General features: G+C 48.7%; 1 protein-coding gene across 2 annotated transcripts in view; it reads right to left on the bottom strand.

The window, feature by feature from the left end:
- The window catches only part of LDB3 (LIM domain binding 3), a 117203-nt gene that overhangs the window by 66057 nt on the left and 23748 nt on the right, over nucleotides 1–27398 (bottom strand). For both annotated transcript variants that reach the window (XM_043986714.1, XM_043986713.1), the window contains exons 3-4: nucleotides 17174–17325; nucleotides 7466–7541 (exon numbers count right to left, since the gene is read on the bottom strand). In XM_043986714.1, the coding sequence (XP_043842649.1) occupies nucleotides 7466–7541; nucleotides 17174–17325 (228 nt within the window). The remainder of the gene's footprint in view (nucleotides 1–7465; nucleotides 7542–17173; nucleotides 17326–27398) is intronic.

A 27398-nucleotide genomic window follows, 5' to 3' on the forward strand; every position in this document is an offset into this window, starting at 1 on the left:
GCACTGAGAGATTACATCATTTATCCAGCAGGTATATACCACAGATAGGCAGAGGGATAGGGACTAGACCTGAGAATTTCCCCAGATGAGGAAGCCACCCCTACCAAAGAAGGTCAGCACTATCATCTCTCTAATTTACAAATTCTGGGACTTGCTTAAAGCAGAGATGTCAAACTCAAATAGAAAAGGAATTCTGGTCTGCATGTTGTCTTAGAAAACCACAAGTTAACATTATCTATGTCATGTTGTATTTTTATTTATTGTGTTAAATATTTCCCAATCACATTTTAAACTAGTTTGGGGTGGCCACAGGTTGTATATCTCTGGCCTAGAGCACTTTGAGGTTTGTGACTTGTCTAAGGTCATACAGTCAATATGTGTCAGAGGCAGGATTTAAGGAACTTGGGTTTTATCAGTAATGGGAATTACTGATGTAGCAACTCATCTGTAATGTAGAGTTAGAATGGGATAGGAAGAAGGCAAATGACAGGGCCATCATCCACAGCTAGTATCTCTGAAAGGCAGGACTTGAATCCAGGCCCCTTTGATCCCAAGACTAACCCTCTATGTCACTTGGTGTGATTTGAATCCCATTGCACTGGGTGGATTAAAGGGCATTGCAACACAGCAGCAGTTAGCCAGAGCACCAAGGACCCAGAGCTCCCCTGGGTGGTTAGGGGTCACTAGTAATATGGTTTGTGGGGTCATTGACCAGGGGAGAGGAGATCTGATGCTGGTTACCTACCCTCTTGGAGGTTCTGTACCCGGAGCCTTCCCTCTGAGGCTGAGCTGATACATCTCAGCCATCTCCCTCAGCGTTTCTGCCGAGTACAGGCCAATGGGGTTGTTATACTGTCTTTGTTGCCCAGAGCCCACTTGCACCTTGGGGCTCGGGCTGTCAGAGGTCACCTCTGGATTTGCCTTCGACCTTTGGCTCCCTCTTGGAGGTGAAGGCTCCGAGGTCACCATGTGGGAGGAGATGATGGTGGCCTGGGAGGAGGAACTAAAGGTCTGGTGGACCTCCTGGGTGCTGAGAGTCCCTAGGCCTGTTCCATTGGTCACCCCTGGGATGGGGAGGCCCACCTTGGGGCTGGGGATAGAGCTTAAAGCTGCCAAGTTGCCATTCATCTCCGAAGCAGGGTCCTGGAGCAAGGGAGCCACCATGCAGGGGGGCAGAGAAAAAAAAAGAGCCATCAGAGAGACACAAGCATTCCCCGGTATGCACATGGCCATCCGTAATGTAAGGGGTGGCACCATACAGCTCAGCTACCCTCCCACCCTCATTGTTTGACCCCTTTGTTCAGGCTTGGGGCTTCCACACTTTATCTCCCCAGCAAGGGAGAACCTGGAATAGAAAAGCTGTTTGTGGGCTGTTGCCTGTCTCCAGCCCCCCGCAGGCTGGTACTCGGGGGGTCTCCTCACATCCTCTGAGAGCTGGTTTGCACCTAAATAAAGAAGCAAGGAAACACTTTGGGAAAACATCAAATGCAGCTAAGCCCATGCCTAAGGATCCAAGGGTGGGGGGCAAAGGGGGAGAGTAGGTTGTCCATGGTGGGATCATCCTAGTGACCCTAGATCTGCTATAGAAGGGACTGTAGAGGACAATTAGTCCAATATTGTCATCATACAGATTAGGCCCAGGGAGATTAAGTAAGAGCTTTGCCCACAGTCACAAGGGAAGTAAGTATCAGAGGCGGGATGTGATGAGATTTCTCAAGCACTTCAGCCATGTTTCATAGACCAAGAGGCCAGCAGCAGGTTAGATGGGCCTCTGTCAAGTTTCCAGGAGACATTTACCTCCAGGGAACTTAGGGACGTTGTGGTCCCATCAAACAAGGAAAGCAGCTCTGTGCTCTGGTACCTGGGGAGGGAAGTTCTGCTTAAGAATAAGGGCAAAATAGGAGAAGCAACCAGCAAGCGGCAGCTTTGAGCCAAGGGGCCAACATCGAGGCAGGATTGAAGAGGCTTGCTCCCTGGAGACCACCATCTCTGTAAAGTCTACTCTGCAGCACAGGCCGCCGGTCCCAAGGCCACCACCCACTGGGGTTCCATGACCACGGTTCCCCTCTGCTAATACCATCTCCCCTCCACAACCCTATGGCACATCCTGGCTTTACTGCACCCACAGTCAGATTGTCATTGATGATGCTGCACCCTCCTCCCACAAACTGTTTATGCCTTAGGTAAAAGAACTCCTAATAACAGAGCTAGACAAAGGTCATTTCAGGGCACTTGGTTTGCAGCTACTTGGTTCTCTGCTCATTCATAGGCCTGGTCTTGGAATCTTGGTAGACTTAAAGCCACCATAGGGCTGTCATGAGCTCATGAGCTTTTCAAGGGGAGGGCGCCTGAATGGAGGGAAGAGCAGATGACCAAATTCTGGCTAACTGACACAGCCTTAAGAGATGGTCTATTCTTGACTCTTTAAGGGCCCTGAGTCTCTCTAGTCAGCCAGGCATAGCTCTGGGGCAGCTACTGGATAGAGCTCTGGGCCTGGAGCGAGCAAGACCTGAAGTCATGCACTTACTAGCTGCTTTGTGACCCTGGGCAAGTCACTTAACCTCTGTTTGCCTCAGTTTCCTCATCTGTGAAATGGGGATCATAACAGCACCTACCACTCTGGGTCCTTGTGAGGATCAAATGAAATAATAATTGTAAAGCACTTAGCATAGTGCCTGGCACACAGTAGGCACCATATAAATGCTAGCTTTTTTTAAATTTTTATTGTTATTATTATTACTAATTAGTCTCAATGTTCATCAGTCTGGAAATTCATAGCAGTGAGCCTGGTGTGGCTATGATCAGGTCTAGCCCCTTTACTGCCGCAGGTACTGCTTGCACATCCTGCAGTGACAGGGGGCTTGGGCTCCAGCAAGTCTTAAATTGGGGTTTATGGTAGTCTGCAAGGACAAAGGTCAAAAGAACCCTATAGCCTAGGATTTGGAAGGAGCCCTAACTATGCCCCGGCCCTGAGGATTTACTGGGAGAATTTCTGTCCTCCCAATTTTCAGAAGGGGAAATAAGTCAATTTCTATTTTTCATCCAAGGTCTATCTCAAGTCCCCCCGCTTTGTGCTTCTAAGCTCTGAAGCTCCCAGCTATTCTCTCTTGGGCTGGTTTCAGCTGGTTGTTCTATTCTAAGGAGTTTGTCAGGGCAGCCTCTTCTTTGTTTTTCTCTAGGCCACACTCTCTGGATTTCCTCTGCCCTGCCCACTTCTTGGTACCCTGCTTCCCCCACCCCTTCTCAGTTTCCTTTTTTTTTTTTTTTTGGTGAGGCAATTGGGGTTAAGTGACTTGCCCAGGGTCACACAGCTAGTTAAGTGTTAAGTGTCTGAGGCCGGATTTGAACTCAGGTCCTCCTGACTCCAGGGCCTGTGCTCTATCCACTGCGCCACCTAGCTGCCCCAGTTTCCTTTTCTGTATTATCTTTCTCTATTAGAATGGAAGCTCCTTGAGGGCAGGCACTGTCTTCCTGCTTGTATTTATATTCCCAGCACTTAGCATGTCTAGACATTATTGTTGTTTTCTAGTCCTGTGTGACTTTTTGTGACCCCATCTGGGATTTTCGTGGCAAAGATCCTGGAGTGATTTGACATTTCTTTCTCCAGCTCATTTTTACAGATGAAGGATCTGAGGTAAATGGGATTAAGTGATTTGCCCAGGGTCACACAACTCATCAGTGTCTGAGGCCAGATTTGAACTTGGGTCTTCCTGACTCCAGGCCTGGCATTCTAACTTAATTCTAACTTAACAGGCCTGGCACATACTTAATAAATGCTTGTTGACTTAACTTGCTTCTTCTTCTCAATCCCTTCCCTTTACACTTTTGTAGGAGCTCCCCATGAATCTGTACTTAGAGTCAGAAGATTTTACATCTAAAGCTGGGAGGGCCCTCAGAGGTCATCTCATCCAATTCCCCCATTTAATTGATGAAGTTGAAGCCCATAGAGGCTGAGTGACTTGTCCAAGGTGGTGTGGGGGTAGTCTATTGTCTTATGGTGCCTGCTGAAGGAAGGAAGGAAGGCATCCCCAAGGAGATTGGTGGTTTATACTTCCATCTTTCTTCCCATGGGGCAGGGAGTCAATACAAAACTGGTGACTGATTGAGGTGCTTTCCTGACTTTCACTAAGGGCTCAGGACATTTGGGCTCAGGTCCTAGCTCAATAATTAATATCTATGTGATCCTGGGCAAGACATTTACTCAAGGGATCTGACAAAAAAAAACCAACAAAAAAACCCAAACAAACAAACAAAAGCATATTTTGATTCATAAAAGGAAAAAAAGTTCCTAACAATTAAAACCATACCATAGGGGAATGGCCTACCTCACGAGGAAATGAGCTCCCTATTACTGAAGGTATTCAAGTGAAAGCTTGAGGAACCATTGGTGGGGGTGTTTTAGGGAGATTGGACAGAGTTTCTGCGATTTAGTGATTTGGGGAAAGTACCTGGTAACCACAGCAACAAGCAAATGGGGCCCAGGAATGGCCATGGGAAAGGTGGTTTTTGTTTTCAGGGACACCCCTCCCCCTTGCTCTGCCCCATGCTTTTCTGGAGCAAGGAGAGCTTTTGGAAAAAAAAAAAAAGTTTGGAGAGCATCTCTGGACAGTGCCCACAGCTACCCCCAGCACAATGACTTCACATAAAGTCCTTTGGAGGAAAAAACCAATAACAACTCACATTTCCTTAGGGCCGTAAGACTGTCTCACAACACCTTTATGAGTTAAGTGGTGGGGGTACGACTAGCCCCATTTTCCAGATGAGGAAACTGACACAGATAAGTAGAGATTTGTCCAGGGTCACACAGATAGTAAGTGCCAGACCAGGATTCAAACCCAAGTCTTTCGGCTCTAGATCTAGTCCTTTTGTCAGTAGAGCAAATTACCTGGGATGCCCTCCCTCCCAAGACTCCCCCTGAATCCGTTGGATTTACACACATAAAGGGTCCCCTTCTCCTGTTTTCCAGAAGGACCAGTGACATCAGTTCGTTGACTTTCTCCTTACAGGAGCCTGAGATTCGATGGCTCACTCCCAAATCCCACTTTGAGCCACCTGTCCAATGCTATCTCACTTTCTGCCCCTTCCCTTCTTAAAGTCCGGGTTTCAGGGCCTGATATACCTGAAGTGGCCTGCAGAGGGTGCCCCAACCATGCTTTTGGGCATCCTTCCCCTCTTCCCACAAGGCAAACTCAAGGTCGGAAATTTCAAAGTCCCATCCCAGACTTTTTCATCTCTCCCTGCAGTTCATCCTTTGCTATAGTGTTGGGAGCCTCTGGTTTTAGAATTGGGAGACCTTTGAATTCATGTCACTGCAAAAAGCCAAAGCCTCAGGGAACCTCTGAGAGCAAACAGAGGCAGTGTTGCCTAATGGGTGAAGCTGGGAACCTGAAAGCTGACCTTCAGTTCCACCCTCAATACTTCCTAGCTGTGTGATCAGGACAGAGAGTTTCAACTGTCCGCCTCATTTTCCTCTTCTGGATGATGGGGGTAATAATACTTTGACAAGGGTTGTTTTGGGGGCAGCTAGGTGGCGCGGTGGATAGAGCACCGGCCCTGAATTCAGGAGTACCTGAGTTCAAATCCAGCCTCAGACACTTGACACTTACTAGCTGTGTGACCCTGGGCAAGTCACTTAATCCCTCATTGCCTTGCAAAAAAACAAAGACAAGGGTTGTTTTGATGGAACCTTTTGCAAACTTTAAATGAGAGACAAAGGGGGCGGCTAGGTGGCACAGTGGATAAGCACCGGCCCTGGATTCAGGAGTACCTGAGTTCAAATCCGGCCTCAGACACTTGACAATTACTAGCTGTGTGGCCCTGGGCAAGTCACTTAACCCCTCATTGCCCCACAAAAAAAAACAAACAAAAAAACCCCAAATAAATGAGACAAATATGAGTTGTTATATATTCCCCCAGTTGTGTTTTCCATATAAGGAAACTGAGGCCCAATGAAATGAAGAGAATCATAGTTTTAGAGGTCATCAAATCCAACCTCCTCATTTTACAGATGGGGAAACTAAGGCAAAGAGAGACTATGTGAGTTGCCCTGGTCCTAGCCAATAACTATCATCTAACCCTCGGGGTGCTTGCTTAAGGGACTTCAGCTTGAGCCAGGATTCAGACTCAGATCTCCTGTCTCCAAGTTCACTTGACTGCACTACTTATCTTACAAGTGGTCGAGCTAGGGTTGGAGTGAGCTTGGGAGCCAGCAGCAGGAGAATTCTGCCCGGCCGGGAGAAGGACCAGCTTCACTGAGCGGGCCTGACTAGACTCGGATTCTAGGCTTTATTCTCTTCGTCTGCAACCTGAACAGGCTGAAGTCTTAGAGCACAAAGGGCACTTCCAGCTTGGAAATCCTGATCAACTGGGAATAAGGAGCTGGAGTAGAGGACACAGACCCGGCCCTGCTTACTCACTGCTGCCGTCCAAACGACCTTCGACACCCTTAGAAGGCTCCTCTCCAGGGCCCACTCTAGCCCCTAGGTTGTGGCCACCCCCTCCTCCCACCTTCCGCTTTATGGGTAACCACAGAAGGGAGTCTGGTCACCCACACAGAATCTCCAGTGAGCAATCTACCCCAACCAGACCCCAAACCTTTTGCACTGAGAGGTAGCTCTGCCACTCGAGATAAGAGACAGAGGAAGCACCGTGTGTAGGGGAGGCAGGCCCAGTGGCCACCTCCTCAGGCCCACACTGGTCCTTCCTTAGCTGCTCGAGCACCCGGCATCCCCATCTCCCCAATGCACACATCACACCCAGGAAGCTAAGGGGAAAGTGCTATGGGCCTGAGCCGCCAAGCCCTCCTAGGGCCAGGCCTTGCTGGGCCCCTTCTTCTTTCTGGGGAGAAAATGCTTACAGCCCCTCTCTACACTCCCAACCCTGGCAGAGGACCTACAGTATCCATTGGAAAGGGGAAGATCAGGGTATTAGGAATACCACCCAAGAAGGGCCCAGGGTCCAACTGGGAAGTGGTCAGGCATTTTAGAGGGAACCTCCCTGGGGCAGGTAGCAACCCTGCCTGGCCCCTAGCCAGAAGGCCCATTTTCCAGGCTATAAGACCTAGCACCAACCCCCTTTATAAGTCTAGAACACCTCCTCGTTCTACTCCAGGCCCTGGATAGCAGTGCCTGGGCCAACTGGGCATCCCTGGGTGGGCATCAGTGGGTCTCTTCCTGGCTTATCTGGGATCTGGGCAGGGGAATGGGGTAAATGTGGTTAGACTTGTTTGTTCTTGGGGTTAAAAGAGCTCCTACCTACATTTTCTTTTAGGGTCCGAGAGGCTGAGCCCTGAGATCAGTCATTCCCTGCTTCACTTGTGTCTCAAGCTTTCTTTTCCCTCTTTTCTTTCCCATTAGACTGTGGTCCTCATCCTCAGAAGACAGAGGTGAGAATTTGGATGCAGGAAGGAAGGAAGGAGGAAGACTAAGGCAAGGAAGGAAGGGGCATGAATCCACAAGTCACATACCTTCTGATGGGGAATCACCGGCATCGGAGACTCAATCCGAGGAGCTGAGGTAGAGAGGGCAACGGGGCGCTTTGACCTAGAGAAAACCAGAAGCGAGGTTACCATGAGAAAGACTCTTCTTCACAGAGCCCCAAGAAGTCAGAGCCAGTTCTCTAGCCTCCTCCACCTTCCCAGAACACTCTGACCCAGAGCTTGTCTTTTCCAATTAATATTCGTTTACTTTCTCTCACTCCTGCCCCCTCTTTAATTTAAAAGAAAAAAGAAAAACAAAACCCTTGTAACAAATGTGGCCAAGCAAAACAAATTCCCACGTGGTCCCTGTCCAGAAATGTTTCTCCTGTTCTCTTTAAATTTAATTACATTTTTGTTAAGTTCATCTTTTTCGGACCAGGCTGTCTAGCCCAGTTTAATCAGAAATCCATAGGGGAGAGTGGGGCCTGGGACCAGGGAGAGGCTGCCCTGGCCTCTAGGAGAGAGCCTTGGCCTGTTTTCTCTGACCCCCAGAAAAAGACAGGGAAGGCTCAGACCTCAGTAGAGGCAGGGGAAGGTATCCGCTGGCCTCTAGAAGTTCCTCTTGAACTCTATGAGTACCCACAGACAAAGGAAGTTGACACCATTCATAAGACTCAGATCTCGATCCCAGGATGGCCCTAAATAGCTAAGCTCTGAGGCCAGAAACTCAAAGGATTATTAATCATATCTGTCATATTAATGTCAGCTATGACTATTATTGCTGTTCTTATTAACAACAACAACAACAACAACAGAGAAGAAAAAAGTGTGGAAACAGAAAGACCTGAGCTCAAGTCTTACCTCTGTGTGGGATTCTAAGTCCCACTTAGCTCTAGGCCAGAGGCCTCAAATCCACAGCCCCATGGGAGTGCTGCCCCAACCAGATTTAAACGTGATTGGGAAATATTTAACCAAAATGTCAATAAAAAGACAATCGAACAGATAATGTTAATATGTGGTTTTTTTCTAAGTCAGCATGTGACCAGAAAAGGACCCTTCTGTGTGGTCAGTGGCTCCATTTCTATTTGAGTCAGATGCCATTGTTTTGTTGTTGTTGTTACTGCTGCTGTTAGGAAGTTCAGGGAGAAAATGGGGAGGTGGGAATTTCTCAGATCAGACAGAGTCATTACAAAGAGGCTGAGGAGGGTTGAGGACAGATGAGTGGGTCAGCCTGACCTGTTATAGAGACAGGGCACGGCGACAGAGCGTGGCTGCTGGAGCCTCATTCCAAGCTGGAAAGGAGACCATGTTCTTGGGGGAGGGGGCAGCATAGCTCTACTAAAAGGATTGAAATGCCCTGTAGCGAAGGAGATGAGGTGCCAACTCTGAGCGCACTGACTGGCCTCTCCCTTCCTCTGCCCCTGAATAACCTTTCTGTGCAAAAGAAGGATTACTGGCTGTGGAGGCCTGTCTCATCTGCTCCCCTTGGTCATCCCCATCAGAGACCACTGACCAAGGGTCTACTTGGCTCCCTGACTCTGTATCCAGTCCACCTTGGAAACTGGGGCTTCTGTAAACTTTATCCTGATGATAAGAACTGAGCATTCTAAGGTTTGCAAAGAACCTTGCTGACATCCCAGTGGGGCTCTGTCAGGTAGGCCCTACAGGTGTTATTATCTCCATTGTAGAGATAAGGAAACTGAGGCCCAGAGAGATGACCTGGCCTACAGTCACAGAATTAGTAAACGAGATTAAAACCCAGGTCTTTCAGACTCCAGATCTAGAATTCTTTCCATTGTACCTTGAGTACAGTGAAGGAACCGAGTGTGAATCCTGCTTTTGTGATGTGTGCTACCTTGGACAAGGAGGAGGGTATTTACACATCTGTCTACATGTCTCAGGTCTCCCTGAGACTCTTCAGATCCAGCTGCGTGTCCTTGGGTGATGCAGGGTCCCCTATTTCTAAAGCTAAGGGCTCAGAGGGGAGACCAGATGAGTTGGCTCTGTCAATGGGACCTGGTTTTTCCTACTGTACAGAACTTCAGGAATGCCTGGAGCCCCACATTCTGCTGAGCTGGTCTGCCTGGAAGTGCCCACAAGAGTGAGGAAAAATAGAGGCCCTCCCTAGTAAGTTGGCATGCCCTGGATGATGGATGGTTCCCCCTTACTGAAGGTTATTATGCAGGGGCTGCGTGACTACTTGTCAAGATATATAGAGGGGACTCTTGGTCTGCAAAGGTTGGACCAGATGAACTCTGAGGGCCCCTCCAACATGAAGATTCATTTGTCGGAAAGGTCAGCCATCTGGTCATACATCCAAGATGCCTGGCTTCTTTGGGATTGAAGAATAAGGGTAGAGTAGGTTCATCTTCCTGAGTTAAAATCTGTCCTCAGACACTTACTAGCTGTATGACCCTGGGCAAGTCTCTTCACCCTGTTTTCCTCAGTTTCTTCATCTGTAAAATGAACTGAAGAAGAAAATGACAAACCCCTCCAGTATTTCTGCCAAGAAGCCCCCAAATATGGTCATGAAGAGTCAGACACAACTGAAACAATTGGACAACAGGGATAAATAGGCCACTAGATCCATTCCTTCCCTAAGCTTGACATAGATCCCCTGGGACCCCCTGGATAGGGCTTATGGGATGTTGGGACCATGCAGCCCAGGAGGCTCTGTTCTCTGTGTTGAGAGAAATGTGTCCAATCCAGAGTCTTGACACAAAGCTTTGCCCAAAGAGGAAGATGGGTTTGCCAGTAGTTAAGCAGGACCTGGCCTGATGGCATCCTGATCTGGGTCACTGAGACCTCTTTGGTGATAGACTATATGGATCTTGAGGTAGGAGACAGAACTCTTATAGGTCTTTAGGGAAGGTTTGTTTAATTCAATAAGAAAACAGCTGTGTCATCTTACAACACAAAAGGCAGCTTCAACGGGCACTTCTCTGTGAGCCATTGCCAAACTGGCACTCTCTCAAGAAGGCTGTACTTTCATACCCCCCCCCACTGACTTTGTGACCCCAGGCAACTTCCCTGACCTCTCTGAGCTCCCCAAGAGGCACACACTGAAGACATCATTCCCTCTTCCCAGGATGGACAGAAATGAAATGGGAAGAAGTCTGGGGGACTTTGTCCTGCACTCAGGAAGGAGACAGTGGAGCGTTTCCTTGTTTTCAACTACTTCAAAGACTTCAGCGCCACAGCAAGAACTCTGTGCCTGTAGGAAATGAGCTATACTTCTCAGACACACAGGGATAGCTTGTGGTGGTGAGGGATCCAGGCAGGGCTGAGGTAGTGCAGGGCTGCAAAAGCTACTGGCTTGGGAACTATTTCTAACTCAGGCGAGTACCCCTGGTGCTTTTATCACCAGAGGGGTCCATCATTGCCAACCTTGTTTGGGATGGGTCTGGGGCAAGTATCCAGGTCTCTGTTACAGCAACAGTCCAGACTCAGCCAGGCCAGGACAATGTGGGAGGTCTGGGGGAAAATGTGTTTTCAACTAACAAACTCATCCCTGGTGTGCCCTGCTAGGATGCCATGTTAGCCTTGAGGAAGCTTTCTGGGTCTGTGGGGAAGAAATGACGAATGAACACATGTTGCTCAACCCACACAGCTCTCTAGTCACAGGGAAGAGCTCCGAGCCCTGGCTGGCAGAGGGAGGGAGAATCCAGGAGGTGCCAGGTGGATTTTTCCAGGGGAAGCCCAGGGCTGTCTCCCCAAGCGAGTGCTCTGCCCCAAACTCTATCTGCTTCCCATCATCATTTTGAATAGAGAGGAAAGAAAACCCCTCTTTCTCACGCTGCTGGTGGCACAAATCCCTCGCAGGCCACATCCAGGTCACTGCACTGGTGGCCGTGGAAAGCATCTCACTGGGAAGATCATGGGATTATAAGGTTGGAGATGGAAGGGACCACCCTGCCCCCTTTCTTTAATAGAAAAGGAAATTGAGGCCTGGAAAGGTGACGTCACTTGCCCAAGGTCCCACAAGTAGGCAGTGATGGGAGCTAAATTTGGGTCAAATCCAGGACAAAATGATCTGATTTTCTTACAGAACTCCATCTAGATTTCTTCTTTCTCCCTTTTACACTCTACCTTGTGGCATATTGATTTATGTGTATGTAGAATATTGGTGTGCATGGATGATCCCCTGTTATTGGGTAAGTTTGGAGAGCAGGGAATGTCTAGGAGGCTTAGATGTTACTCCCCACCAAGCATGGCTCCTCGAATGCCGAGAAATGCTTCATAGATATTTGTTGAATTGAATTAAACTGATTAGAAATCTCCTGTCCCCTGTGGAATCCTTGTTCTTGTCTGAATTCCCCACCCCCACCTTGTAGACACCACTCCCAGAGTATGCACCAACCATAATTTGTAAGACATGTTAAGGCTTCTTTCTTTATGACATACTACTTCAGACAATCGTGTTCTGTCTGTCTGCTATGTAGTGGTGGTGGTGGTGGTGGTGGTGGTGGCGGCAGCAGTAGCAGTAGTAGTAGTAGCAGTAGTAGTAGTAGTAACTGGCATTTATATACTACATTAAAGTTTACAAACCACTTTGCAAATATCTCATTGGATCCTCACAACAACCCTGTTATATAGGTGCTATTATTATCCCCATTTTACAGTTAGGGAAACTGAGGCAGACAAAGGTTAAGTGACTTGCCCAGGGTCGTACAGCTAGTAAAGTCACTGAAACCAGATTTGAACTCAGGTTCTCCTAACTCCAGGTCCAGCATGTTAACCACTGCACTCCCTAGCTGACTATCTCTCTGAATGAATCTATATATCTTGCATCAGAGATCCAGAACTAGGAGGCATGGACCAGAGACCATCTGATCCAGCCCCCTCGTTTTGTGGTAGAGGAAATTAAGGCCCATGGAGGTTCAGTGATTTACCCAAGGTCACACAGGTAGGAAGTATCAGAGGCAGAATTTGAACCCAGGTCCTCAGGTCTTTCCAGTGTCTTACAAAATCTCTGCAGTATCATAAATTCTAGACATTATTTCATTTGTTTTGCCTTATTTTATTTTCCACTTAGTGATTTGATAGCCATTTTACCTAATAAAACTGATCCCTAACCTTTGCTTTGTCCCAATGTGCCATAGTGTGGGGGAGAGGGGAGGAAGGGTAAGGAGTGACCAACGCTCAGCCCTAGTGAACTTGGAAGTGGCGCACATCCTCCAAACCAGGGAGTGACTGCAGCAAAGGAACAGAGAGGGGCCGCCATCCATGCCCCATCTGGCTGCTAGGAGGCCCTCAGAGAGAGAATCCAAAGAAGGGTCACCTGGGCTATTTTGTACTTGCCCTATATACTTGTGTGTGGGCATGCTGTCTCTCCCCTTATCCCACCCACAACCCCCTGGCACAGAGCCAGTCAATAAACATTCATTAAGCACCTACTATGTGCAAAGCACTGTGCTAAGAACAGTAGACACAATAAATGCTTTTTCACTGATTGATTGATTGCTTGTATTTTTTCTGCCTAGATGCCTAGGCAAAACTTGAAAAGAGTTTAGAATTCACTCAATCCAACCCCCTCATTTTACAGAAGAGGAAACTGAGGCCCAGAGAAGTGATTTGTTCAAGATTATCCAGGTTGTAAGTACCTAAGTCAGGATTTGAACTAAGGTCCTCTGACTCAAAATTCAGTGCTTTCCCTGCTGTACAAGCCCCCTCAATAAAAGGATTTCCTTACAGAGCCCGGGGATCAGGAGTGAGAATCATAGGGAAAACTCCTTTGGAAGCTATATGGATGCCAACGAGCATTCTCTGCTGTATTTCCTGTCCTCATGACTGGGGCTCTGGAGACGTGGGTGAAGCGGCCTTGCTGCCTAGGAGTCAGTCAGAGAGCTCAGGGATGGGATCCTCTAACTGGACTCTCGGGAGCACCTAAGGGAAGTTTCTTGTGTGAGATAGCTTGTATGAGGCCAGGGGTGGGCCGGAGGGGAGCAGGCGGACACCACACATTTCCAAGGTCACACAAGTAGAAAACCACAGAGGAAAGACACCAGGAGCCACCTCAGCCCTGCCACAAAAGAATGTTATCTTGCGTGGTGTCTTTCACTGAGGCAAACCACCCTCCCCCAAGCCTCCGGCTGTTGCTTGTTGTGTGGTTCCTGGGCCTTCGCTAGGCTGACCCCTGGTCTGGAGACCCCTGCTGCAGACTCCGGCTTGGGGTCCTCTGTGGACTCTGAGTTGGCTCAGCCCAGAATTCTGTCTGCTCTCCTGGAGGCTCAGGGCTCTGGCCCGGCCTGTCAGCTGCAGAGATTGCTGCCTGCCTTGGGTATATTTATCCCCCCTGGGCCCTCCCTTTTTCAGGACCCGCTGGATGCCCTGAGGTACCAGTGTCCGTGATGTGGCAGGTTCTTGGCCTCTTGCCACATCCGTGACCTAGGGTCCTACAAAGCCTTCTGCGCTGGGAGGCAGACAGACAGCACTGGGAAGGAGCTGCCAGGCTCAGATAAAGGGACCATTAGCGTTGTTGTTATTATTGTCACATAATCAGCAGCCTTCCTGCTTTGGGGGCTGCCTCTCTCTCCTACCCTCAGTGGCCTCAAGTCCTGCTCTGAATAGGTTGGCCCTGTGACCGCCCCACCCCCCATGATCTTCGCAGCTAAGTCCATGAGGGATCAAAGGTGCCACCCTTCAAGGGTAAAGGGAATTTCCTTAGCTTATACCCTTAAAATCATGGCAGCTAGGTGGCAACTAGCTGTATGATCCTGGACAAGTCACTTAACCTCAGTTGCCTTAAACATCCAGGGCCATCTCCAGTCATCCTGATGTATATCTTACCACTGGACCCAGACAGCTCTGAAGAAGACAGTAAGGCTGGTGACTTTCACTTTCTCTTTCACTTAAATCTAATTCAGTGCAAGTCATGACACCACCTCCCAATCTCATGGCTCTTTTTGAAAATGAAGGACAGGTGCAGTGGATAAAGCACCGGCCCTGGATTCAGGAGGACCTGAGTTCAAATCTGGCCTCAGACACTTGACACCTACTAGCTGTGTGACTCTGGGCAAGTCACTTAACCCTCGTTGCCCAGCAAAAAAAAAAAAAAAAGAAAAGAAAGAAAACGAAGGACAAATAACAACAAGCCTTAAAATCACATGTCCTTCTATCCTACCCCTATAATAGAGTCTAGATCATACAGTGAAAAAGAACACTAGCTTTGGAAATGCAGGACCTGGGTTCAAATCTAGCCTCAATCATTTACTGATTGTGTGATCCTGAAAAATTACATAGAACTTAAGTTCTATGGGCCTCAGTTTCCTCATATGTAAAATGAGGGGGTTGGGGTTAATGGCTTCTATCATCTCTAAATGGATGATTCCTCCTGGTGTCCAGGCTTGTGTTCTTTTATTTAATTTTTTTGTTTGTTTGTTTGTTTGTTTTGCGGGGCACTGGGGGTTAGGTGACTTGCCCAGGGTCACACAGCTAGTAAGTGTCAAGTGTCTGAGGCCGGATTTGAACTCAGATACTCCTGAATCCAGGGCCGGTGCTTTATCCACTGTGCCACTTAGCTGCCCCCAGGCTTGTGTTCTTAATGGTGATTAAACCAATCCAACAAACATTTATTGAAAGCCTACTGTTTGCAAGGGACTTTTTTTAAACTCTGAGGATACAAATTCAAAAATTCGAGTCTTTCTAATGGATCACAGACTTTTGGGGGAAGTAATTGGGGTTAAGTGACTTGCCCAAGGTCACACAGCTAGTAAATGTCTGAGGCTAGATTTGAACTCAGGTCTTCCTGACTCTAGGGCTTATATCCATCCACTCCACCATCTAGCTGCCCCACAGACACATCTTTCTGCTCCAGACAACTTGTAAGGGGAATGACCCTCATGTGTTCTGTGGTGAAGACAATGTCTGTTACAACTTAGGGTCACCACAGAATGCAGGCTGAAGCTGCTTCCTTTTCATCTTCGTCCCTCCAGCACCTAGCCCAGGTGACTGGTAGAGGCTTGATAAATGCCTGTTCATTTATTTTTATTTTTATTTATGTATTTATTTATTTTTAGTGAGGCAACTGGGGTTAAGTGACTTGCCCAGGGTCACACAGCTAGTAAGTGTTAAGTGTCTGAGGCTGAATTTGAACTCAGGTACACCTGACTCCAGGACTGGTGCTTTATCCACTGCGCCACCTAGCTGCCCCCAACCTGTTCATTTATTGATTAGCTAACCTATTGCTTAGGATAACTGCTAATATTTAAATCAGGGCTTCTTAAACTTTTTCCACTCATGACCCCTTTTTGCTTGAGAAATTTTTCCACAACCCCAGGTATCTAGGTGTATCAAACAGGCATACAAATCAAACATTTACTGCCAAACTTTTGTGACCCCCACATTCAATCACACAACCACATATGGGAACCCACAGTTTAAGAAGTTTTGATTTATGTAACGCCGTATTGCTTTGCCAAGCGTTTTACTTACATTATCTCATTTGGTCTCATTGCTAGCTCATTTTTATATAACATTTAAGATCTACAAAACACTTTCCTTACAACAACATGGTGAGTAATATGGTTAGCACACAGAAGGGACTTAACAGATACTTCTTAACTGGATGATTGATATGGGCGAGTCAGCTCTGGGTGGGGGGGACGAGGATAGGGCTGGGATGTTGGAATGAGACAGTTACAGAGGGAATCACAGCTGTGCTGGGGTCTCCAGTTAACCAGCATAAAAGAAAGCAGCACTATTTGTAAACTTTGGGTACTGCACTTTGACCCCTGGGAGACTCAGGGAACTCTGAGTCTGGGTTACGATTCCTTGGGTTTTCCTTGATAGGCAGAAGAAGGAAGAGGAGGAGGAAGAGGAAGAAGATGAAAGGAATGGGGGGGCGCCATTGGAGGCTGGAGGCCCCATAAGCACCTGCCACGCTATCTGAAGGCTTCCTGGTTGGCCAAGAGTAAGCCTAGGACTGCAAGATGGGATGGCGATCTGCAGCCAGTGCACCCAGGGGGAGGAAGCCCAGCCCTGACTCAGGACAGTTCTGAAGAAAAGATGCCCCTCCCACCTGGGTTCCTGAGGGGAGAGAGCCCTGAGGCCTGGCATGCCCGGCTTGGAAAGAATGCTGACCCATGCTAACTCCTGGTGAGTCTTAGGCGACAGATCAGACAGGGAGTGTTCTCTAATTAGCTTCCTCTATTTTATTATATCAGAATGTGTATTTATCTTTTCCCCATAATTAAACCCTCAAGGCAGTGTGCCTAGTGGATAGGGAACTGCCTTGAAAGTCAAGAAGACCTTAAGTCTTGCCTTTGACACAACCTCCCCAAGAGACTTTGCACAAGTCACTTAACTTCTCAAGGTGGGCGGAAGCTCAGCCAGAGAACTCAGGAACAGCAGCAGGAACAAGGGATGAAGAACAGATAATTAAGTTTAAGAGAACAGCAATTCCCTGGCCCAAGGAGCCAGGCTTGGGCCTGGGAAGACCAGGAAGCGTCCACTCGGCCTTTAGTGACTAGTGAAAGGTCAAAGCCTAGAGGGATGAAGGCAAGGCCGGGCAACCAGCTCTGAGAGACAGAGCCAGAGGCTGACCAGAGAAGGTGCCCGAGACCCGAGGCCCAGGCGCCAGCTTCCATTCTCCATTTCTCTGCTGCCATCTTTGACAGAATCCACACTGAACCAATCTGTACTCATCTTCTTGGGGGCTGGGCCCAGGACAAGTCCTCAGCCCCAGCTGCTATTAAACCTGTGATCCCCCTCCCCATGCCATGCCCAGCGCTGGCCCCAGAGCCAGCTCCTACTTACTTCTGCAGGGTGAGGCTCAGGTTGTAGCTAGCTGACTTGATCTTGTTCTGGGCCTCCAGGTGGGTCATGGTGTCCGTGTTCACGCCATCAATGGCCACCACAAGGTCCCCCTGGCTGAGCTGAGACTGGGCTGCCTTGCTGCCAGGAGTGATCTGGGGGAAGAGATGGAGAGCAAAATTCAGAGGGCTTGTGGTGGCTGAGGTCACAGCATGGAGGGTCAGGAAAGAACAAGGGGGTCTGCAGAGCTGGGGAGGACAGTCAGGATTAGGGGTGCTGGGTGTTCACCCGGACGAGGAACCTGGATAGATGCTTTGAGTACAGTGGTCTGTGATACTTTGGAAAGAAAGAAGTGAAGCTGTGTCTATACCTCCTTCTCCCTCCCCCTTCTCTCACCAGAGGGTGCTAGTAAATATTTAGCAACCAGCTCCCCAGGGGTACTGGTAAATATTTAACAACCAGCCCTCCCTCCCAGGATGACTGATCAGTGCTTAACAACCAGCTCTGGGGAGGGGGGGACCAACTCTTTCACCACACTTTTACATTTAATCTGAATTATTAACATTTTCTCCATCACTTTCTTAAGTCTAGACAATCAACACAACAGTAAACACAGCCCTGATTTGTAGCATTTGAGGATTTCTGAGGTATAAACACATGCCGAAAATGTAGCCACCAGTAAGAGAGAACTCCAGAACAGCTCCACCTCCACCCACCTCTAACCTGGTCCCCTAGTGTTACCCTGTGGGATGCCAACTTCTGAAAGGGCAACTCCAAGATGACAGACATAGGATGGAGTGATTGTACAATCACAGAACTTTTAACTGGCAAGATCTTTACCAGAGTATTGAATCCAACCCTCTCATTTTATAGATGAGGAAGTTAAGGCCCAGAGAGGTTAAATGATTTATCCAAAGTCACACAGCATTTTAGAGGTAGCGCTAGAACTGGAAGCCTGGTCTCTGACTATCAGTTGAGGGTAATAATAATAATAATAATACAATATAGGGGGCAGCTAGGTGGCGCAGTGGATAGAGCACCGGCCCTGGAGTCAGGAGTACCTGAGTTCAAATCTGACCTCAGACACTTAACACTTACTAGCTGTGTGACCCTGGGCAAGTCACTTAACCCCAATTGCCTCAATAAAAAAAATAATAATAATAATACAATATAGATGATAGATAGATAGATAGATAGATAGATAGATAGATAGATAGATAGATGATGGATGGACAGAAGGATGGATGGATAGATAGATGAATGAAGAGATAGATGAAAGATAGATAGATATCCTTTACATAGTACCTTCACGTGTGCAATTCACTTTACAAATATTACCTCATTTGATCATCATAACAACCCTTGATGATAGGTACTATTATAGTCCCCATTTTACAGATGAGGAAACTGAGGTAGACAGAGGAGGAATGACTTGCCCAGGGTCACACAGCTAGTGTCTTCTTCTTATGGTCGCTAAGAAACGTTCTATCTCAAAGCTTCTGGTTCATAAATACTGACTTTGGGGGGCCTACCCTTGGAAGCCCAGCCCCCTGGTCACAGCCCATGTTATGTCAATGTCGGTTTCTGGAGACTCTGCCCCCCACCCCGGGGTGACAAACCATGGTGCATCAGTGGCAGTCTCTAAATAAAATGGTCAATCCGCAGAGGCCCTGCCCATTAAGTCCCTGTTGCTCTATCACCAGTTCCTGGGCCATCTCACCCCAAAGTTGTTGCCACTCCTGAAAAGCCCAGGCATCTCCACCATTGGTCATGCCCATAAAACACCCTACTCCAGCCCTGTCTGCAGCCCCAGTGCCAAAGCCCAAGCAAGACCTACACAAGGGTCCTAAGGACTGGAGAAGAGGAAGCCCAGCCCAGAGCTCCCCCTGCCCCTGGGGCCTCATGAGCAGGCACCTTTCCCAGATGAGTGGTGGGGAAGGGAGGCACTCTCTTCCTGACCCTCACCTCGGCCAAAGTCTGACTCTTGCCTAGAAATTCCTGGGCCTTCCGACCTGCCCTCAGGGACACCCCATTGGCTAAGGCCCAAAGGTGTCTCAAGGAGGGGCCACTATGGAGGGGATGGGGTTGGGGGGAGTTCCAAAGTTCCGGGCCCTCAGCTTGAGGCTTCAAGGTTCTGCCAGGATCATTGAACCAGCAGGGCCGGGCCTAGTGTACAGATGGATGAGGACCTTACCTTTAAGGAGCTTCTGTTAAATGCTAGGCGCTCAATAAATGCTTATTCATTCATTTGTTCATTCATTCATTCAGTTAAAAGAACACTGAATTTGAATCCAGAGGACCCAGGATGGAATCCCAGCTCTGCCACTTAAAGCTGGCTTGACCTTGTCAAGTGGCTTCACCTCCCTGGGCCTCAGTTTCCTCAACTTTAAAATGAGAAGGCTGAACAAGATGACCCCTAGGTACCTTTCCAGCTCCAGATCTATGGTCCTATTTATTAAGTACCTACTGTGTACTGAGCACTGTGCTGGTCTCGGTGAGAGATACAGAGGAGGTGCAAGCCCTACATTCTATGAGAAGTTCATTGGAAAAGAGACAGTCTGTAGGATGAGCTGGGTGCGTCACGAGGGGGCAAAGACATCTTCCTACCCAGGGGCATCAGAGAAGGCTCTGTGCAGGGGTCACAATTGGAGTTCTTTTAGTGGGTAGGTAGAAATGCCACTGGTGAAGAGGGAAGGGAGCGCCTGGCAGGCACAGGCAGTGGTATGGAGGTCAGAGAGCAGAGGGCGTGTTCTGGGGAAAGGGAGGGTGTGGCAAACAGATGCCAGGTCAACTGGAGCACAGTTTGGCTGTGAGCAATATGGGATAATCTGCAAGGGGAGGGTGGCAGGAGTTTGCCAGACCCAGTTTAAACGGGCTCATGAGAGCGGATTAATAAATTTTCAGTGTGGGCATCTAAACCTCAGAATCAGCAACTCAGGACTTCGTTTATTATTTTGTTGACTGTCTAGATTGAAGAAAGTGATGGGGAAAATGTTTAAAAAAAGCCCAGAATACCTTGGTAAACATTTACCAGCCCACAGTAGAGGATGGGGGGCCTTGAATGCCTGATAAAGGCCCCCACTCCTGCAAGTTGCTCTGAATGTCTAATTCTAATTCTCCCTGCTGTCACTTCTGCCCATTGTCTGACTCTTTTTGCACCAGAGCTACTGCATCGAGCTCCCTGCTGGGCTTAGCCGCCCTGTGCTTCTCCCTCCCTCCATTTGTGGGTTCCTCCTCCCCCCCTGTGGGTGTCCTCCCCAAGGAAGGCCTTGAGAAGACACGAAACAGGAAAGCTGAGCCCCTCGGTGTCGTGCCAATGTGGCCCTCACAGCCGGCAACCTGGCGCCTTCCTCCCGCCCCCTGCCAGGCACCTGCCTCTGCTCATCAGGGATCCCCCTTGTGCTGACCTTTGGCAGACCCCCCAGAAGAGCCAAGCGGCTGTTATGGGAGCAGCGAAGTCTCTGGTCTCCTCCCACTTTGCTGAGGGCAGGGATGGGAGGAGGTGACTTGAGTCGCTGACAATGAGAAAATGAGGAGATGGGGGTCAAACCGGAGGGGCTTCTGGGAAGGGGCTGGCCTAGGTTTGGGCTCAAAAGCTCTGAGGAGCTGGAGGGAGACTTAGAGACCACCTAGGCCCAGGTTTCTTAACCTGGGACCAAGGGATCTATGGAGAGACTTCAGGGGGCTGTGGGATGGGAAGAAATGACGCCATCTTTCCCTAACCTTTGGCTCCCTTTGGAGTTCTGTGTGCTTGCTTTTGTGCTTTAAGAGCCTGGTTCTGAGAAGGAAGGGGACCCCAGGCTTCAGCCGGCACTGTCAGAGGGGCCCGTGACACAGGAAAAGTCCTTGGTTGTGGTTATTCAGCCATTCCCATTTGGAATTTCCTTGGCAGAGATACTGGGGCAGTTGGCCATTTCCTTCTCCAGCTCATTTCACAGATGAGGAAACTGAGGCAAACAGGGTGAAGTGACTTACCCAGGGTCACACAGCTAGCGCGTGTCTGAGACCAGATTTGAACCCAGGAAAATGACTTCCTGACTTCAGGCCCGGTGTTCTATCCACTGCACCACCTAGCTGCCCTATCTACTCTAACACCCTCATTTAACAGATGAGGAAACAGGCCTGGAAAGATAGAAGTGACTTCGCCCAAGTCATAAGCAGAGTCAAGAGTTGAGCCTGAGTCCTCTGACCCGAAGTTCGTTAGGCTTCCTACTATACCACATGACCTCTCCAGGCCTCCCTAGCCAACACCTCACTTTGGATCACAAATTGAGAGCTGGATGGGGCCTTAGAAACTAGGTTATCTAGTCCAAACCTCTCATTTGACACACAAAGGAATAGTCAGAGAAGTCAAGTGACTCGCCCAAAGTCCAAGCAGTATTAACAGGCAGAATCAGGATCCGATTCCAGGTCCTCTGAATTAAAGTCCAGTGTTCTTTTGGCTGTACCATGTTGCCTAGATGAATAGATGAGTGAATGAATGAATGAGTGAGTGAATGAATGAATGAATGAATGAGTGAATGAATGGACATTACTGAAATTTGAATCCAGGCCCAATTCAAGTACTCTTTCCATTATACTACATTGCCTTGGCATGATCACAGTCCCTAACTCTTAAGCCATAATGAGAGAGGGTCATGAATGCCTCTATCTCCTTGGGGTACCTCTAACCCCAGCCTACCCCATCCCTGAGCATCATAAAGCCAGCTAGTCCAGTGTTAGCCAGAACAAGGGATCTATAGCCAAACCAAGGGGACTAGCATGGGAGGGGTGAGTGCTTAGAGAATCAGATCCTATTAAGTAAACAAGAAACCAGGCTCTGGCAGGAACCTCGAGAATCATCCAGCTAATGACAAGCCTGAGAGGCATCAGCCACTGCAGGGAGCTGGGGGTGGCGGTAGAGAGAAGGTGATACCCAACTCATACTGCCAAAGTACATTTGGGACCATTTGGTTTCCATTTTTCTTAGTCTGTTGGCCAGCTAGATGGTTGGTTACCTTCCAAAGAGCCCCCATTGCGATCTACACCTGAGATCCTCCCACCATTAGATTTCTGACACATTCAAAGGGTCATATTTTTTAGCTAAAGGTCATCTGGCATGCTAGTCAAAGGTCTAAATAGGCCTTTGCTCTCCCATTCTAAAGATTTATTCTGCTTTGCCCCAATGGGCATAAGTAAGATTAGTAATACAATAATAACATTCATTAGCAGTCACACAGCACTTTAAGATTTACAAAGCTCTTTATGTGATCAGTCACATAAACATCAACCCTGTGAGTCAGGTACTATTTTTACACTCATTTTATGGATGAGGACAGTGAGATTGATGGATAGAAGTTTCAAGGAGGTTTCTAGTCAGTATAAGGAAGGACTTCCTAAGAATTGTTGCTGTTTGATGATGAAAAGAGCTCATTTGAGAAGTAATGAGTTCCCCATCATTGGAGATGTTTAAGCAGAAACTGGGTGTTCATTTGTTGGGAAGGGATTTTTGCTCAAGTATGGGTTAACCCACATGGCTTTGGAAGTACCTTCCAATTAAGAGATTCTATAAATCTGTGGCCATGCTTCTATAATTTCTACTCCCTGACTGTCTGGGTATCGGGCTGTTTCACTCTTCTATTAGAACTTCTTTAGGGAAGTTCTCAGGAGGGCAAGTTGGCCCAGAGCTCACAATGTGGGACCCTGAGCTTGTTGGGGGTAGCAAGCTCCCCATCATCAGAGGTCAGTCATCAAGGAGAGATTAGAAGCCTACTTGTCATGAAGATTGTAGGAAGGATTCATGACTTGGGCAGGGGCTAACCACCTTTGAGGTTTCTTCTAGCACTAAGTCTTTGATTGATTGCCTATCTTGGTCTCCCAGACCTACAGCCTCCCATCAGCTGGCCTCCATCATGGTTGGATGCCTAAGGCCCCATCTCCCATTCTCCTGGTCACACCCTCCCCCATGATTTCACATCCTGCCCACTTCCCCTCTCTTCACCCCAGGATGAGGCTTCCCCTCACCATTGCCACACCCTAACTCTGAACATCCCACCAGCCTGTGGCCCAAATGAGGTTATCGGATGACACCTGGTTTCCAGCCCTTTTTCAGCAGATGTATTGGGAGCATAGTTCTAGAGCAGAAGGGACTTTAGAGATTATCTAGCTCAGTCCCCTCACAGGCCCTGAGAGGATAAATGAGGTCTGAGATCACCAGCATGGATGTCCTTTTGAATTGGTGCCATGGTGCACAGAGCGCTGGGCCTGAACTCAGGACCGCCTGTGTTCTGTTCAGCCTCAAACATCTACCAACTGTGTGACCCTGGGCAAGTCACTTCACCCTGTTTGCCTCAGTTTCCTCATCTGTAAAATGAGCTGAAGAAGGACATGGCAAATTGCTCCATTATCTCTGCCAAGAAAACCCCAAACGGGGTCACGGAGAGTCAGCCATGACTGAACAAGAGCCTTTCGACTCCACAGCTGGGGATCCTTCTAGTGTACCAAGTCACCCACCTGGATCAAAGACCCTGACACCCACTGACTTCCATCATTTAGCCAAGACCCCAGCAGACACCACTAACTATTCACACAGATTGAAAGTGAGGACCTAGGGGCAGCTAGGTGTTGCAGTGGATGTAGCACTGGCCCTGGATTCAGGAGGTCTTGAGTTCAAGTCCGACCTCAGACATTTGACACTTACTAGCTGTGTGACCCTGGGCAAATCACTTAACCCCAATTGCCCCACCAAAAAGGAAGGAAGGAAGGAAGGAAGGAAGGAAGGAAGGAAGGAAGGAAGGAAGGAAGGAAGGAAGGAAGGAAGGAAGGAAGGAAGGAAGGAAGGAAGGAAGGAAGGAAGGAAGGAAGGAAGGAAGGAAGGAAGGAAGGAAGGAAGGAAGGAAGGAAGGAAGGAAGGAAGGAAGGAAGAAAGGAAGAAAGAAAGGAAGAAAGAAAGGAAGAGTGAGGACCTTTGGAGCCCATGCAAGAGAAGAAGCAAACCACCGATGGGCAGGGTCCGCTGAGGGAAATTGTCATCTTCCACAAGCCACGCCTCCTCCAGGTTTCCCTAATGCCGTGGATCACTTTCACCCTCTAGGATTAGAGTCTGGCCCTTCTGTGTGCTGGTAAATGTTTAACAACCAGTTTGGGGAAGGGGAGGGGGAGGGAGAGAGGAATGCACATTGCACTATCAACTTTTCTCCAATCACTTTCTAAGCCTAAATCATCAACAAAACAATAAATCAAGCCCCCATCAGAAGCGTCCGTTCTCACGCTCAAAATGAAACAATGAGCTCCAGCCACTTGAGTGTCCTTCTCCTTTAAGCAGAAACTCTCCCCCATTTTCTCAGTGGCCAAGTCCTGCTGAACTCCCTCTCCTCCTTTCCTGTGCCATTGTCCCGGCCCTGCCTCCTTGTTACCTTTTGCCTGGATTGCCTCTGTAATCAAGACCAAATTCTGCAGCCCGGCATCTGAGGCGTCGCTAGAGTCTGGCCTCAATCGGCCTTTGCAGTGTGATCTGCCACTGGCCTCTCCCTCCTCCCTCATGCCTCTCACTGTCCCCACTTCATACCTCCACTGCTCCTGGAATGTCCCGTATCCCTCCCCACTGCCTTTCTCTCTGCCTCTAGCAGTTCATTTCAGGAGCACTGATCAGGTCTCTGGGGCGTGTGTGAATTCAGGCTATGACTGGTGGTTTGGGAGACACAAAGAGGCCATACATCCAGAGCCCGTGCCCTCTGGCAGAGAAGACAGGGCCTGAAGTCAAGCACTGTGTGAGCCAGCACCTGGCATCCTTGGTTGCCTCTCAGCGTTGGTTGCATTCAATTGAATGAATACCAGCCACTCAGATACAAAGGATCAGGATTCTAAGAGGAAGTTTTGGTGTGGTTTGTAGGAAAATCCCCATCGACTGTCCCTGGGAAAGTGATTGGAAGGACTCCTGGGTTTTTTGGGGTTTTTTGGGTTTTTTTGGTGGGGCAATTGGGGTTAAGTGACTTGCCCAAGGTCACACAGCTAATAAGTGTCAAGTGTCTGAGGTCGGATTTGAACTCAGGTCCTCCTGAATCCAGGGCCAGTGCTCTATCCACTGCACCACCTAGCTGCCCCTAGGGCTCCTGTTTTTAGGGGACTTGACCACTGTGAGGAGGGAGGGCTTCTGTTGATGTTGAGGTGTTCCCCTCTTTGCTCCCTTTCCTCTTCTTCTGAAATACCCAGGAGTGACCCATGGGAGGCGCACTTTGGAGGTCACAGAGCCCTGATTCTGGGCCATGACTCTGGAGGCCGCTGGAATCACCCAGAAAACGAGGGCCTTAACTGGAATGGTGGCCCAGGAGGGAAGAGAAATCACTTGATTTGAGAGAAATCACGGAAGCCTCGATTTGGATCTGGGAGGAATCTCTGAAGTCACTCATTTTACAGAACGGGAAACTGAGCCCTGAAGAAGACACAACTTGTCCAGCTTCATACGTCAGAGCCAGGATTTGAACCTACATCCTCTGACTCCGAGTCTAGCCAGCATTCTTTCCATGGGAAATAGCCCATTTAAATAGCAGGGACCTAACTCGCCTCCACGGATAGACAGTGCAGGGGCAGATTTTGGCTCACGTTATGGAAAAACCTCCTAACAATGACAGGCCATCCCAAGATGGAATGGTTTGCCTAGGAAGGTAGTGAGCTGCCCCTCCCTGGAGGTCTGCAAGCAGAGGCTGGACAAGGGGATTTTTGTGGGACCTCGATGGGACGGAAGGGTTTCCAGTTCTGAGGTTCTGTGATTTCTATCCCCAGTTTGGTTTGGGCCACTGGACTGGAAGTTGCGGGTGGGCCCCACCTCTCCCCAGTACCAAAGAGCAGAGAATTTTCCTGGAAGGGGCACAAGCCCCCAGAGTCCTATTTATAACCTGCTTCTTGACTTAGCTGAGTATTTATAGGCAGTGAGACATTCTCCCCAGTCCTGACACCATGCAGGCCTCCAACAGAACAGGACATGGGGGGAGGGGTGCAGGGAGAGGAGGGAGGTGGCTGAGCCGAGCCCCAGAGGGGATGGGGATAGGCCCCAATCACTAGGCTATTACTAGGAGAACTAAAGAAGGGGAGAGGGGTTGCTCAGCGGGGGTTCTGATCCAGCCCTGGAAGTGGTGATAGGGAAGAGCAGGGTGGGGCAGGGTCCCTCCACATCGCAGTGCTAGCTGGTCAGATTAGCTCACACTCCATGTGTGCTTCTTCTCTTCATACCAATAAACTCAGGTTCCCACAAACTTCCAGGACACCTCAAGGGGTTGTGTATATATATGCAGAGACTTCGGATGGCCCCCAGCTCTGCTCCCTCATTTTACAGAAGGGGAAACTGCAGCTCAGACACATTAATGCCCAGGTCACATAGCTAGCAAATGTAGGAGGCAGGATTTGAATCCAGGTCTCCTAGTTCCAAGTCCAGTACTCTGTCCATTAGGCCACACTGCCTCTCTTGGGGATTGCAGGAGTGTTGAAAGGATAATTATAGGCACATGTTAACTTGGCTTTTTATTCTGGCCCAATAGTCGGTCCCCTCCTTCCTTCCCACTGGCTGTCTCTGAGTAGGATCCTGGACCCAGCAGTAGTCAGTCAACAAACATTTACTAAGCATGTAAGCTCCTTGGGGGCAGGGACCATTTCCCTCTTATCTTTGTGTCTGTAGCACCTAGCACTGTGGCTGGAATATAGCGAGCTCTTAATGAGCTCTTTTACTGATTAATAGATTGATGAGGGTTCCTCAAGGTGAATGGGGGCTCAGTGATAAAATGGGATAAATGGGAGTGGGGAAGGGTACTCAGAGATGGGATGAGTGCTCAGCAAAGGGAATGGAGAGGTCAACAAAGGGGATGAATGTTCAATAAGGGGGATAAAATGAGGGGAATGGGGAGCTTCAGTGAGGAAAATAATGGCTCGGGGCAGCTAGATGGCGCAGTGGATAGAGTACCAGACCTGGATTCAGGAGTACCTGAGTTCAAATCTGGCCTCAGACACTTAACACTAACTAGCTGTGTGACCCTGGGCAAGTCACTTAACCCCAATTGCCCCGCAAAAAAAAAAAAAAAAAAAAAAAAGGAAAATAATGGCTCACAGAACTCACAATCCATAGATTGGGGCTACAGCTTAACCACTAAGACTCTGTGATTTGGTTTCCTCATTTGTCAAACATAGAGGACCCCTGAGGACCCTTTGGGATCCAAGTGTGAGAGCCTATGATCTTTAGCTACATTAGCTAGAAGCACTC

Source organism: Dromiciops gliroides, chromosome 2 (genome assembly GCF_019393635.1).
Source record: "Dromiciops gliroides isolate mDroGli1 chromosome 2, mDroGli1.pri, whole genome shotgun sequence".
Taxonomy (NCBI): Eukaryota; Metazoa; Chordata; class Mammalia; order Microbiotheria; family Microbiotheriidae; genus Dromiciops; species Dromiciops gliroides.